This window comes from Typopeltis vanoorti, chromosome 8, assembly GCF_054136105.1.
Source record: "Typopeltis vanoorti isolate ZY-2024b chromosome 8, IOZ_Tvanoo_1.0, whole genome shotgun sequence".
Lineage (NCBI taxonomy): Eukaryota > Metazoa > Arthropoda > Arachnida > Uropygi > Thelyphonidae > Typopeltis > Typopeltis vanoorti.
The window spans coordinates 43,494,239-43,510,481 of NC_143556.1; the positions used below are offsets into that span (position 1 = coordinate 43,494,239).

The following is a 16,243-nucleotide window of genomic DNA, read 5'->3' on the forward strand; positions in this document are numbered from 1 at the left end:
CAATCAGATCGTCTGCTAGGGATCTTTCTTCTTGCTACATCCTCGTAGTCACCATTGCAAGTCTCTAGTTCATGCCTGATTGTTTTTACTGTATTCAGGGAGCATTGGGCAGCAGTCGTAATATCCTTATTTTGATGGCGGGCACGAATCATCATGATACAAGTTATTCTCTTCCATGATTCAGGTGGGTTCCAGCTATCCATCCTTTCTGACATCTTGTATATGAATGAAGAAGGGTCCAAACTTTTAAATGAAGAGAAGTGTGTGTTAATACATGTAACTTACGGAAAAATATAATTAATTATAAATATGTCAAATTTATCCCGAACACCCTGTAGGTAAGTAGGTCATCAGCCCTCAGTAAATAGGAATGTATAAGATGACTGTGACCTATACAAAGTCTAGCAAAGGTAGGTCATCAGCCCTCAATAAATAGGAATGTATAAGATGACTGTGACCTATACAAAGTCTAGCAATAATACCGTCCTTTGCAAAACCTGCAACAGAGGAATGCTGTTATGTTTGGTGCAGGTAATGTTGAATACTCATGCCATTAGCTTCCATATGCTCTTTAACATGCATATCAAAGGGATGAATGACAGTTGGATGTGTGTGTGATATTGAGATTTCCCATGCAGAGAAAAGATACTAGTCCACATAGAATACTCTGGAAGAGACTTTATTTTTTGGACTTAGTTCAGAGACAACTGTTTTTATCTAAGCGATAGAGCATGTTCGTTTGTTTCATATTAGAGACTATGAAAACCACCAGTAATTATTTATATACCCCAATGATGGATAGGGTCAAACCATCGGAGTGTACTCTGCCTTTGTCATACACAAGTGCATGACAAAGGCAGAGTAAGGAACATTGATCAATATCCCATTCTGTGCAGGAAGGAGTGCAAAAGAGATTCAGTGCTTTTTGCATTTGTCCCTAAGTTGAGGAATATATGTAAAGAATGTAAGCTTTCTGTCATCCTAACAACCCACATCCCATGACAACTGACTTATGCCAAGCATTGGAAACTCTTCCTTAAGTATTCTGTTGTATAGTAAGAGAAGAAGAAGATCCATAGAAGATGACAGAAGATGTTTCATCATCTTATAATGGATGTGTCATCAGGACCTACTGCACCAGCATGACAAAGTAGAAGAGCTCTTTATAGTTCCTCCTTAACAAAAGGCTGATTGTATGACTCTAGTACATTGATAGAAAAAGAGCTAGAGAGTTTACGTTAATACTAATTATTTTCATTTAATTTTCTCTTTGTATTTCTTCATATACATTGATTAATTATATGAATCAGGCGATACTAGATTTTTAATTCACAAATGAATACAAAGTATGCCAAATACAAACAGCTCTGTAACATACTCAGAAGAATAACACACTTAGAAAGATAATCTGTCTGAATCCTGTCAAGAATATAAGTTTTTTTTTTCCCTTGCAACTTCAAATAATTACTAAATCTTCAGTTACCTTCTTTGACATTTAATAAAGGCACTGAAAAAAAAAATTGCAAGTAATTCAAAGTATTATATTACCTTAATAATATCAGAAGCAAAATGTTCCTGATTTATGAGTTCCATTCCTGTATTGTCTAGTGCAACAATTGCATTACTATGAGCAGCCACTTCTGCTTCAAAGGCTTGATGCTTCTGTATTTTTGCCTGAAAGCAAAAGTTATTTCTCAATGAACTAAAGTGCCTGGATATTAAAATTTTATTTCAAATTCTAAAATAATAAAAACATTTTCATTCTGATTACAGTAAAGATTAATTTCTAATTAAGTTAAATGTTATAATAAATTAAAGCATATTTAATTTATTCTGAATGCAATGATCAGCATCATCTGTTTCAGGAAAAACTATTCATTGAAGAGTAATTTTTCTTGATTCTATTTTCAGGGTAAAAATCACTATTCTTAATATGCTGTCTCCTTAAAAATAATTTACTTAAAATTGATACAGAACTAGAGGGTTATTTTACCATCTTCAAATATATATAACAAATAATTATCAACTGCTGAGTGTGACTAACTTCCAAAAACAAATCTATGAGTCCAGAGATGATCCATTACCAGAATGGTTACATGTTCCCAGGAGATAATGGGGATCAAGAAACATTTCCTAATGTGATCTCACACTTTTTTCTTGTTCTTCTTTTCTTGGTTTCTGTTGCAAAACATACAATTTATCCTTGAAGTACTTCCTTTGTCCTGCTTGCATTTTTTGACCTCCCTTCAGTTCTGAAAATTATCTTTTGTGGAACATGACCAATCTAGTGAAGATGTTTGAAAATAATCAATCCATCATTTTATTAATCAATACTCAGTAATCAATCAATCGATGCCTCACAACTTTGGTGAAGAGAAACATTCAAGAGATAGGACCTTTACCTGAGGACTTATTCAAATATTGTACAGGAATGATAATAATTCATATTCAGATTCAGAAGAGTCCTGTGCTTAACTTCTGTTAATATCATTATAGGCATTATTGAGATCTCGATGATATAATGATGATACAAGGAGGAAGAGGAGGGGGGGCTGGAAAGTTCTGATAAACACCTTGAACCAAAATGATGTATTAAAGCAAACTGATATAACCACAAGACAGAACATATGAGGATATAAGAATATAAGAACATAAGTTACCTTCATAACTCTGCTACTAGTATGTTTTTTCTTCTGGTTATAACAGTTACTTTAATATCATTTTTGTTCTAGGTGTTTATCAGAACTTTCCAGCCCCCTCTTATAATCATAGGAACAGAATGCAATTGGTACAGAATTCAGTATTTTCAGAGTGCACAGAAAGAATAGGATGAAGGGGAAGGGGGGGGTGTTAATCATAACAGAATAATGGAGGCCAAAAAAAGGAGAGTTCAGCAGCAATAAGACAGGGATACAAATGGGAGGACAGTGCATTTGAGACTGTCTAGTGAGATAGTGGGCAACAGGGTGAAAATACAGGACAAGTAGTTATGATGGGAGGGAAGACTTCAATTATGGGGACAAATTGTAAGGAGGAAGGCACAGATAGGGAAGGAAATGGAATTTATACAGCTGTAAGAGATAATTACATGAGACAGCATGTTATGAAAGGGACTCAGATGCAAAAGTGAACTTGGGCATGGACTAAGGTGACTTCTCAAACTGATAAGTGATAATAGGTCTTAACAGGAAGATTACCAGACATTGAATTTTTTAGTTAAGAAAGGGTATATGTGGGATTACAAAGTAGGTAATCATGACAAAGAAATGAGTCAGAGTAGAGTAGTAGCATGGTGTAAGAATCTGGAGGGAAAGATGTTAGCAGTGCATATGAGATAGTCAAGGAGTGTTTGAAGAAAGTAGTATCAATCCCAATAACAACCTGATAACAAACTCTGTATACTCAGAATCAGGAAGATAAACCAAGTGGAAGTTAGATGAATGAATATCATCATTAAGTGGGAGTTGCAGAAAAAGAAAAAGTTGTTGAGGATATATAAAAAGAAAGATTCATGAGAAGTACAAGTCACAGGAAAGGAGGGTGATAGGATAGTAAAGAAGACAAAAGCATATTGTGAGAAGTAACTAACTGAGTAGGACACAAAAAAAGACAAAAAAAACTTTTTTTCATTATGTGGAGAGTAAAAGGAAAGACTATGAAATGATAAAGTTCTGATGGTAGCAAGGTAAAAGATGCAGATAAAATAGTTGAGTCACTGAGTGATCATTCTGCATGGACGTACTATCCAGGAAAAGATACTACAGAGCCAGTGGCTGATCTGAGAACAGAGGTGAGATGAATTAGAAGTGATTAGGATATTGCAGAACCTTAATGTAAATACAGCCATTACATTACTTACTCGGGACATCAGTTCATCTGCTCATGTATTACAAAGCATGTGAAGGGAACTAGCAACTCCTCTGGAAAGAGGGCAAAACCGTTCTGTTGCATAATCAAAAACAAAATTAGCAAATTACAGACCAATGGATATTGTACTGGGTGGAGGGGTGGGGGAGGACATGTTTTCATGAAAGGTAGGTATTGCCTTAGTAGTCTGCTAGCTTTCTATAATAAAGTGGCAATGGAGTTGGATAAATGGAGTTGGGTAGTGGCCCCTTGCCTTTAATACAAAGCATCATACATCTCCTCCAAGAGATGTGCTTTGCATTATGGGTAAATATTAAGATTAGTGATCAGAGCTTATTCTACTTTTACCATGAGTTACCTTGGTCTTGCACTACCTGCAGGGTCAGCTAGACTTGCATTACGTGCAAGCGCAAACTTGACTTATTTGTCTGTTTGCTTACTTGAGAAATGGAGTAAAACCAGGTTTAAAATAGCTTAGTATCTTTAACAGCATCTAAAGTAAGTTGGAGATTCATAGATGAAGACTGCAGTATTTTGCTGACAAAATTCATTTTATTTAAAATATCATACCAAATCTTTGGCGCCTTTACTATCCTGGCACCTGTGTGCATTGCACACATTGCACATATGGCCGGTGCACCTGAAGGAATTACAAGTATAATGAGGGTTTTTTCTTAGGGGTTAGTCCAAAAGGAATGTCTCCAAGATCCCACTTTTCAAATACTTTTAATTTTCTCTTGTCTGCATTAGTAGTTAATCTACTGATCTTGCTGAATTTTTCCAAAATACCAAAAAATATATATATATGGAATCATTATCCTTCAAGGTGCCCACTACATCACCGGCATATGCTAATACAGTACCTTATTTTACAGTACCTTATTTGACAATACACATGCTGTATGAGGAACTGTTATTCCTCATACAGCATGTGTATTGTCGACTTCCTGTAAAAAAAAAGGTTCAAGAACTAATGTAAAGAGCAAAGGACTAAGAGGGCAACTTTGTTTGACCCTTTTTCGAATTTTGACCAGGTCTGAAAGGAACCCATTAACTAGGAGATGGATAGTTGAATTGGAATAGGCTCCTTTGATAATGGACAGCAGCTTCTTACCTATACCAATATGCTGGAGGATGTGGAAAAGAAAAGGATGCCAGACATTATCAAATGCTTGAGTAAGGTAGCACTGCCATTGACTTCGTATTAACTAAGCAGATTAGATCACGTAGCAGAAGCAAATTAAATTCTACTGCTTGGCCTGGAGCTCCATACACCATGCACTTTTAACTATGTATCTCATTCCCACTTTGAGCCTGTTTGGGAGCTATACCCAGAAGTGATACCAAAGCAGAAGTAATGTAGAAATCATATTTCCATATACAAATAGCCAAAAGGTACTAAAAATACTCTGGATTAGAGATAGATTTTGAAAATTTTTTTCACTTGGTTATATTATAAATTATAGATACCAAAAAATTATATTCTTGGTATTATCCTTCATCCAAGCTTAAGCAAACAAAGTTTGCACGTGAAGTCACTTCACGATTGGACCACTTGCATATAGAGGCTAATGACTTCACATCAATTGCCTTAGTATCCCATGATGCAGTGCACATAACATTACGGACATGTATAATGGTATGCTTTATGGGAAGGGCCACTACCCAGACTGGTTTCAACCTTTATTGAGGTCTCATCAGTGGGAGGCAGACCCAGAGGTGATACTAAGGTACTAAGGCAATTCATATGAAGTCATTAACCTTTATATCAAGCCTAGTTGTGAAGTGACTTTACATGCAACCTTTGTTTCTTTACGCTTGGATTAAGGAAGAAACCAAGAATATAATTTCTTGGCATATTTAATTTATAGTATAACGAAGTGAAAAAAACTTTCAATATCTTTCTCTAATCCAGAATATTTTATTAATAAGGTGTTACCTTTTCACTATTTGTACATGGAAATATGACTTCTGCATTACTTCAATCTTGGTAGTGACTCTTCCCATATAATGCATAACATTATACATGTCTGTAAGGATATGTGCTTTGCATAATAGGATACTAAGGCAATTGATGTGAATTCATTAGCCTCTGTATATAAGTAGTGCAAACTTTATTTGCTTACACTAGATAAAGGATGAAACTAAGAATATAATTTCTTGACATCTTTAATTTATAATATAACCAAGTGAAAAAAAACTTACATGTTGTGGCCTTACAAGAAGACTCGAATAGACTGAGTGGATGGGCATGGGGGTGGTCCCAGTTCAATGTTGCAAAATGAAAAATTCGAAAAACAAAGATGGCATTTAGAGTTTAAGCTTGGTTGAGATATATTGTTGGAGGTGGAGAAAATAAGAGAACTTGGGGTGATGGTGGATAATGATCTATAATTTAGGGGACGCATTGCCAAAATTCTGAGGACAACATGATAAATTCTGTCAATGATGCAGAGGACATTGTCTTGTAGAAGTAAGTAGATTCTAGTTCCATTGTACAGTATCACACCAAAAGAAAAAAAACAGTGAATAACTACAACGATATATGTTATGGAGCAAATAGGTTCAGTACTATTTGTTTTATTTCATATAAGGCCTGGATTAGGCCACATATGGACTCCTATTAAAGATTTTGGTCATCTGGTTTTCAAAAGGATGATGAGATATTGATGGGATTAGAGACAATTGACTAAGGTAGTTTCTGGTCTCTGGAATGTAGTATGAAGAAAGGTTGAGAAGAAGGTTGCAAATTTACAGACAGTGGATAGAAAGAAGAGGGGTGATATGATAGAAATGTACAAGTTGGTAAGAGATTATTATACGATTAATGTTGACGAGGTTTGTCATAAAATGGTGGAAGATGGGAGGAGAACCAGAGGTCTACCCTGGATGCTAAATATGGAGGATGTGAAGAAGGAAATGAGCAGGTTTTTTGAATGGAGAGTTGTGAATTATTGGAATGCACTACCTGAGAGTGTGATGTCTACAGAAACTGTTAATGTATTTGAGGCAAGGTATGATGAGCTATGTGTATGACAAAGGGATGTCCTGTGATGAGTCCTTGATTCCATCAGGGTCTTGGGATAATAATAATAATAAACTAATTAAAGATGTCAAGAAATATTAAGGCAATTAATGTGATGCCATTAGCTTCTATAATGTCATGAAGATACATCACACACAAACTTTATGTGAAGTATCTTCACATAAAGTTTCATGATTAGATTCAACAAGAAAGGATTAAACAAAATTTTCTTGGCATCTTTAATTTAATTTACAACTAAGTGAAAAAACCTTTCCACAACTAGCTCTAATTCAGAGTATTTTAATAATAAGGTGTTACACTTTTTCACTAGGGTTAATATATGACGTATGTATTCTTTTAACCTTGGATCTCTTCTGGATCTAGCTCCCACTGATGACAATGTTTGTCTTTGGGCTTGTTTGTTTTGTGGGGAGTAGAGCAGTTCTACTCCATGGTAGTGTTGTGTCGGAAAAAGTGCTGATTCACTATTGGTGAGTCATCCTGTTTCCGACCCAACACACGGTAACAATCAGATCTAAGGATAACGACATACTTATACCTCCAGAAGAAGAGCTAAAAGGATAGTGCACATATGTTCACTCAGAGGTATGTCTAACCATCTGAGGTTGTAGATATTATGTAATTTTGAGAAATCTATATTTAAAGTTCATAATGTCTGTGTAAAAATTAACAAGGGAAAATTATGTCTCAGTACTGAAATGTTATTATTTGATGCATATAAGATGATCTATGTATTAGAACCATGTCAAAACAGTTCGGAGTTACGGTGACCAATCGGCCGCAGCTATGAGCATGACATAGCCATTGAGAGAGGGCGCTCGCATTTTGCAATATAAGGTCCGGCACGAGATTCAAAGCTCTCTTGTTTTCTGTTCCTGCGTTCCCATCCAAGTCCTGGATAGCTGTGGAACCTTGCAGCCAGTGCCCAGCAACAATCTCCCAATTGCTGTTGTGCTGGGTCGAGTATAGTCACCAAAGGAATGAGGTCGGAATTCCAGTAAAGAGCCATTGGTTAGTTATGCCAACGTGTAGTCAGCGAGAGGGCAACCTTTCGAAGATAATAGAAGTCGCTGATGCCATGAGAAAACGTGGTGAGAAAACACGGAAGTGTAATCGCAAGGAAGCGTCGGCAACTCTGTGAAAGACAAGGATGGTAATGTACAAGTTTTCATACTCATTTTAGAATAGTAACCAAGAAAGGAATGGGAACCAAGGAATTTAGGAGCTCCACACATTTAACTTTCATATGATGCCTAAAGGACTGATTTTGGACTAATTCGTCTATGTCAAATAAGCTGGTGCCACTCTAAGCTTATGCTGAGGAAGAAACCAAACCTTCGAACTGTTTATTAGGAAGAAACTTTATGATATTATGTTAAATATTAGCTTGAATGTTAAATAAGTTGGGGAGGATAAAGCTTGAGCACAAATAAGAATATTATCCCATGTTAAAATACAAGACGGATTGCATCTGATATGCTCTACACAAGGATTGTATATAACTATGTGCATGTGTTTTTTTTATATGTGAGCACTGAGTAACTCTGTGTGGAATAATCAAGTCTGAATATAATAATACAAAAAGGGTGTGGGATTGTTAGATTAAAATTAGGAGTAGAAATTTTGGATATCTTAACCTAAAGGGGGGGGGGGAGTTCAGACTCTTTAGTATTGAAGTTACTACTTAAAGTGTATATATGCAAGTGTTTAAAATAAATGTATTTCTTTAACCCAAAGTTCATGAGTCTGTTGTTTTCTGAGATTTGAATTACCACTTATTAAATCTTCGGATCTGTATAAGCAAAGGGGGAATCCATTTTCATAAGAAAGAAAGAGGGGAGCCATGACTGCAAATCATGTGATCCCTTTGTTATTTTAGAGTTGTCTAATTGTGTATCAGAATTCAATTGCCAGCTGGTGCAGTCGTTTTTAAACAATTATAAATTTGTCGGCAACGGAATAGCTGATATCCTAAAGTGATAAATAATAGTACCTTAAAATATAAATGTACGAGGGACAGCAGATGACGTAACAGTAGGTTTCTGCCTGTCACTGAGTAGAACCTTTTAGAAACTTTGGCTTGAAAGACCCAGATTCTAATTTCACCTAGATTGCAAAGAGACTTTTCAATTCAAGGTATGTTAACCAATCTCATATAGAGGTAGAAGGGTTTTTCTCCTGTAAACTTGGATTTTTCATCCCACAAAACAGGTGAACATACCAAAAGAAGACATACAATTTAGAGACATAGAGATAATGCAGATAGGACTAACTTCCCTATGATAAGCAGTAAGGCAGGTTTCTAAAAAGTCAAATTACTTGGCTGTGAAAGGCTATTGAACCTAATATGAAAGGGAAGATGGGATAAAACCCACTTACTTGAAGATTAGTGGGATCCTTATAACTTTCATCAGAAGCAGCTTGGAGTTTTTCGTTTATCCATGATTCCAGTTCATCAGCATCCCTCTTGAAATACTGGAAACGTCGAGAATCTTCAAGTTTGTCTCGTTTAGCACGAGCATCAATCTTAAACTGGGCATAACGACCTAATACTTGATCTCTTCTTTCCTGGATATCATCTACAGTTTCAAGAACTTTAACATCCTTTGGTTGAAGATCCATTTCAAAATTTTATTCTTGCACACTGTATATAACAAAATTATATATAAAAAAAAAAGAAAGAAATGAATAATAGCATAAATTCCTAATGAATAATAACCTAAATATGCTAATATGATAACTTGTAACAAACATACCTCAGTTAATAAAGTAGACACATCACAAAATAGAGCTAACAATAATATAGACTATAATATATAATATATATTACATATAATATATAATATATAGTACTATAATTCTTATAAATATATATTAGAATATAATATAATATATATTATAATATATATAATATATACATAGAATGTTATATGAAAAAAATAAGCATTTTAAGAAGAAAAAATTTTCTTCTTAAAAAAAAAAATTACTCAAAATAAAAGTACAATGGGATCAAATAAAAAAAAAAAAAATAAAAAAAAAAAAAAAATATATATATATATATACAGGGTGTTCGGGATAAATTTGACAGTTTCGTAAGGAAAAAGAAAATCTTCTTTGTATCTATTAAATTTAATGAATTGACAAAAAACATTACAGGCAGAGTTAATTACAATACTATCAACAAGATTTACTCAAAATAACCACCATTAGCATCGATCACAGCTTCAATTCTGCTTCAGAACCTCGAACAAGCTGATGCTACAGTCTCCCTGGGAAGGGCCGCAAAAACTGTTTTAATTTTATCCATTAACTGGGCTTTTGTATTACTGGAAGTGCGATTGGTGTCTTTTTCAACTGCGCCCCATACAAAATAATCCATGGGGTTAAGGTCTGGGGAGTTTGGAGGCCAAACATTTGGACTGGTGAAGTCGTAGAAATTTTCAGACAACCATTTTTGACTTTTCCCAGAGGTGTGGCAAGGGGCCGAATCCTGCTGCCATACATACGGCCTACCATTGGCTACCCTTGTTATCCAGGGCTTGACTACAGTTAGCAACTCCACGAACAAAGCCCGAATTCCAATGCCAGGGTTCTTCAACACCTGTTCCTGCAGATTTGCGAGGAATTCTGCTGTACGAACGCAATCAGATCGTCTGCTAGGGATCTTTCTTCTTGCTACATCCTCGTAGTCACTATTGCAAGTCTCTAGTTCATGCCTGATTGTTTTTACTGTATTCAGGGAGCATTGGGCAGCAGTCGTAATATCCTTATTTTGATGGCGGGCACGAATCATCATGATACAAGTTATTCTCTTCCATGATTCAGGTGGGTTCCAGCTATCCATCCTTTCTGACATCTTGTATATGAATGAAGAAGGGTCCAAACTTTTAAATGAAGAGAAGTGTGTGTTAATACATGTAACTTACGGAAAAATATAATTAATTATAAATATGTCAAATTTATCCCGAACACCCTGTATATATACTAAGCACAGTTCTTATTTTGAACTGTGTCTAGTATTACTGTTCTTAATATTCTTATATCTAGTATTATTATTCTTTGTTTGCATCAGACAGTTTTAAAAAAATGAATACAAAATGAAACTTCAATTGCTTATTTTTGAAATGCTCATATAGCAGCTCTTTATGGTGATTTAATAATAATTTACACTTCTCTTCACTAGATGACCTCTTTCAAAATCAGGATCACTTTCTTCAAGAATTTTTGATGCATGATTTACTCGCATCTTTCTTGTACTCATGGAATGAAGTTCTTGCTTATTTTCTGTTGAATTCAAAGTTTCTTCTGTCACTTTATGCTCCATCAACACCTGCTTCATTCATTAGAAGCTTACATAGTTATCCCATAATTTTTGAATGTCATCTGTATTAACTTTGTGTAAGTTAACCTTCAAAAACGAATGTTAACTTCCATGAAGTTAGGAAGATCTTCAAAATGAAAGATGATCTTCAATCAAAATCTTCACTGACATCCAGAGATAAAGAGGGTATTATTCCCCTTTATATAAAGCGTTGATACTTCCACATTTGGATTACTGTGCTCAGGTCTGGTCACCTGGATTCCTTGAAGATGAGGAGGCTATGGAGAGGATTCAGAGAAGAGTGACCAAGTTGGTGAGTGATGTAAAAAATGCTCCCTACATTGATAGATTGAGAGCTTGTGGATTGCAGAGATTGGTTGATAGGCGAAGAAGTGGGGATATGATAGAAACATTTAAATTACTGAAAGGTTTTTATAGGATTGATGCAGAGGAAATGTTTCAGATGTGTGATAGTGATGGAAGAACAAGAGGTCATCTCTGGAAATTAAAGAAGAGTGTGGTTAACAAAGGTGTCAGAACAAGGTTTTTTGCCTGGAAGGTGGTGAATGAGTGGAATTCATTGCCTGACTTAGTTGTGAGCTCTTCGTCTGTAAATGAATTCAAGAAGAGATATGACAGATATTGTTTTGCTAGTTTGGGTCTCCCGCGATGAGTCTACTGACTCCATGGAGATACCCGTAATAAGAATAATAATAATAATAATAATAATAAATATCTTAAAAAAATAAAACAAAAATTATGGCATCTAAATTGGAGATTATATTAGAACAAAAATAGTCTAGAAAATAAAATTACACAATAAATGAAACAGGTTAATGTTGAGGTTGCTCAATAACACATCTAAAAGACAAAGATATAGATGAAAAATAAATAAATTTCAGAAAATGGTACCTTAAAAATAATATGAATGTTAAAAAAAAGATGAAACTAGCTTTTCATAAAGTAATGGTTTTCAGAAATATGGACTATTAAAGATCATAGTAAAATACAGGCAACAAAAAAATGACATTTTTAAGAACAATCAAGTTAAAGAGTATGCAAAATTAGATTATCCTATAAAAAATATGAAGATATTGGAAGAGGATTTTATATTATTATTATTATTATTATTAAACAAGACCTCATTGAGTCAAAGACTCATCTGGGAGGTCCTTTTATCACACACACATCTCATCACACCGTGTCTTAAACACACTCAAACTCCTTGCAGCCACCACACTCTCAGGCAAGACATTCCAATCATTCACAACTCTGCACGAAAAAAACCTGCCTCTCACTCCCCTACTCACATCCTCTTTATACAGTTTCCAGCGATGACCTCTGGTTCTCCCCTGATCTCCCACTATTCTCTGTAGAACTTCTCCATCATTGATCTTATAACAACCCCTTACCAATTTGTAGGTCTCTATCATATCTCACCTTTTCCTTCTCTCCACCAGACTCTGCAAATTACATCTTCTCAATCTTTCCTCATACTCAACATTCCAGAGGTCAGAAACTACCTTAGTCATTCGCCTTTGGACCCTTTCCAACATCTCTTCATCCTTCTGAAAACCCGGTGACCAAATCTGGGCACAATAGTCCATGTGCGGCCTAATCAAAGCCTTATACAATGGAACAAGAAATTCCCTACTTCTACACGTTAGTGTCCTCCGCATCATTCCCAGAAGTCTTTGTGTTGTCTTCACAATTTTGGCGATGTGTCCCCTAAATTTTATATCCTTATCCACTATCACCCCCAGATCTCTTATTTCCTCTACTTCCAACAATATATTCTCACCAAGCAAAAATTCTGCATGCCATCTTTGTTTTCCAAATTTTAAAACCTTACATTTTGCAACATTGAACTCACATCCCCATTTACTTGCCCAATCACTCAATTTATTCAAGTCTTCTTACAATGCCACAACATCTTCACTACTCTTTATGGTTCATCCCAACTTTGCATCATCTGTAAACAACTGAATATCTCCATCCAAATCTTCACCAATATCATTAATATACAAGTTAAATAGTAATGGTCCTAAAACAGACCCCTGAGGTACTCCATTAGTGACTTTCCTTTTCCTGGATATCGCACCCCCATACACAACTTGTTGATACCTATCAGATAGCCAGTCTCCAAGCCAATGCACTAATCTAATATCCAACCCCATCTGCTCTAGTTTTACTGTCAACTTATCATGAGGTACTCTATCAAAAGCTTTTGTGAAATCCAAGTATATTACTGTGTATCCTTCTCCTCTGTCCAAGGAAGCAGTCACTTTATTGTAATAAGTAAGTAGATTACTAAAACATGACCTCCCTTTAGCAAATCCATGCTGTCCATCAAAGATCATACCATTGTTGTCAACCCAACTCTGGATCCTAGTTCTCTCAAGCTTCTCCAACAACTTAACCACAACACCTGACACAGAGATAGGCCTATAGTTTGATGCTTGAGTTCGATCACCTCCTTTATGAAGCGGCACAATCTTGCCCTCCTTCCACTCTTTACGAACTTGACCAAGTGCAAGACTTGTATTAAAAAAATTATGTCAAGGCAGGTGTCAACTCTCTGGCACATTCCTTCAGAATATGTGGTGATATATTATCAAGTCCCACAGCCATATTAACATCTAGTTTACTCAACTCCCCAAACACCTCTTGCTCACTTACAGTCAGTATCTCCTCCCCATCATCAACTGCTCTCCATCTCTCCATGAAGTCACATTCACAAGATTCATAGTTTAAATGAAAAGATAGTGGAATATAGAAATGGAAAGACATTTAAATATGACAGAAAGATACCACATACCAAAAGAAGCAGATAAATATAGACTTAACAAAAATAATAAGAGAGAGAGAGAGAGACCAATTACAAGAAGAAGAAAAAGGTTAACAGTTTCTAATTTCTTGACATATGTTGCTGGGTTAGATTTTTTTTTTTGGCTATTTTATTCCTGCACACTTTCCTTTTGTTTTTTCCTTTTGGCCCTTTCAGAAATCTACTTTTGGATCTGTTCATAATTTGCTTGCAAATATTTTGAGATATAGTGCAAACAGAAAAATAAGGTGTAATTTTGATGAAAGCCAAATGCAGTATTATTATTATTATTATTTATTTTTATTTTTTATTATTGTGATTATAGTAATAGTAATTATAATTACATGACACCTCCATGGATCCCAAAGATAACTCAAAACGAGAGACTACTGTGCACTACAATACACTATCCAACATCACCACATTATCGCCATCTTCATCATGCCATCTACCATGCACTACATGCCATTTTTGTCTGTCAGTCCATTTTATCTTGCCAATCTGCCTGTTTTGAGGAATGAAAACCAAAATTTCCAGGAGAAAATTTCCTGTTATCTCTACTTGACATTTGTTTAATCATCTTCAACTGAAAACCCCATGTAAAGACTTCTCTAATTAAATAAGAATAAAATTTAGCCTTTTTCCAATTAAATGGTACATATCCCATCATTCTTCTAAATTCATTAATGCAATTTTTGATTAAAATAACATATCGGCCTTTGATGAAGCTTATTCATTGAGAGGAGGAGGAAGAGGAGTGACTCAATACTAGTTAACTTCTGGGAAGGGAGGATCATACTCCATGAAAGTATGAAATCCCCACTCTCTCTCTCTCTCTCTCTCGGGAAATCTTGTACTATTTAATTTTTTTTTTCTTATGATGACCCCACACATGAAAGATCACAAGACCTCATCATCATCATCAGTAAATTCCTGCAATGTACCCTCAAGGGGTGTACAGGATATGATAGTACTACATGAAAAATTTACATCATTACTAACTTCCAATCTACAATTCTCCTCCAAATCAGTCTGTTACTTGTCAAGACTCCAACATTACCAGATCTTATATTTCTATCGTCTAAGGCACTTTGTACCGTATCAATCCACCTATATCTTGGTCTTCCTCTGGGTCGTTTTCCTGCCAACTTGGCAGAGAACACTTGTTTTGCTAATCTTTCCTCGCTCATCCTGTTTAAGTGACCATACCACCTGAGATTAGCTCTGCTAACGCATTCCTGGATGCTGACAATGTCAAGTTCTTTCCTAATATTCTCGTTTTTAATATGATATTGCCATTGATGCCATCTGTTCATGCCTATAATCTTTCTCAGGACTCTCATATCTGCAGTCTCTAGTCTTTGGTCAAGTGTTTTACTTCTGACCCATCTCTCAGATCCATAAGTTAAAACTGGTTTGAACACTGTCTTGTATACAGCTAATTTAGTGTTCCAACTAATTTCTCTGTTATTCCATAGGAATTTATTCAATTGACTTCCTACCATACCAGCTTTGTTGATTCTGTTGTCTATTTCCATATTTAATTTACTATCTTCACTAAAAATTGTACCTAAGTAGCTGAAATGTTTTACTTGTTCCACAGGTTTCCATTCACAACACAGTTGACATTTTCAATGATTCTGCCTGTTATTGTCTTTGTCTTTTTAATGCTGACCTTCATACCATATCTATTACAACAGTTATTCAATTTAGTCAGAGAATCTTGCAGATTTGTAGCGGATTTATTTAGAAGTATAACATCATCCGCATAAAGCAAGAGCTGACATTAATATTTCAAATTTTGATATCCTGTTTAATACCACTTTCCTTCATAATGTGATCCATATAGATAATGAATAACAGAGGGGATAATGTACATCCTTGTCTCACACCAGATTTAACATTAAACCATCTTCCTGTACTTCCTTCAATTCTAACTGCTGACTTACAACTCAAATAAAGACTAAGTATTGCTTGATATAATGCCCCACTGACACCATATAACTGTAGCGTATTGAATAGCTTCTCTCTTGGCACCTTGTCATATGCCTTTTCCAAATCGACAAAACTTAAATACAGATATTTGTTATATTCCCATGATTTTTCCACTATTTGTCGTAAAGTGAAGATCTGATCCTCACAGCCACTATTTGACCTGAATCCAGCTTGTTCTTCACCAAGC

General features: G+C 35.3%; 1 protein-coding gene across 3 annotated transcripts in view; it reads right to left on the reverse strand.

Annotated features, from left to right (window-relative positions):
• LOC150103955 (spectrin alpha chain-like) overlaps positions 1-16,243 on the reverse strand; it is an 850,682-nt gene that overhangs the window by 777,901 nt on the left and 56,538 nt on the right. For all 3 annotated transcript variants that reach the window (XM_090397194.1, XM_090397195.1, XM_090397193.1), the window contains exons 2-3: positions 9,293-9,557; positions 1,549-1,674 (exon numbers count right to left, since the gene is read on the reverse strand). In XM_090397194.1, coding sequence (XP_090253320.1) covers positions 1,549-1,674; positions 9,293-9,535 — 369 coding nt within the window. In that variant the 5' untranslated portion in view covers positions 9,536-9,557. The remainder of the gene's footprint in view (positions 1-1,548; positions 1,675-9,292; positions 9,558-16,243) is intronic.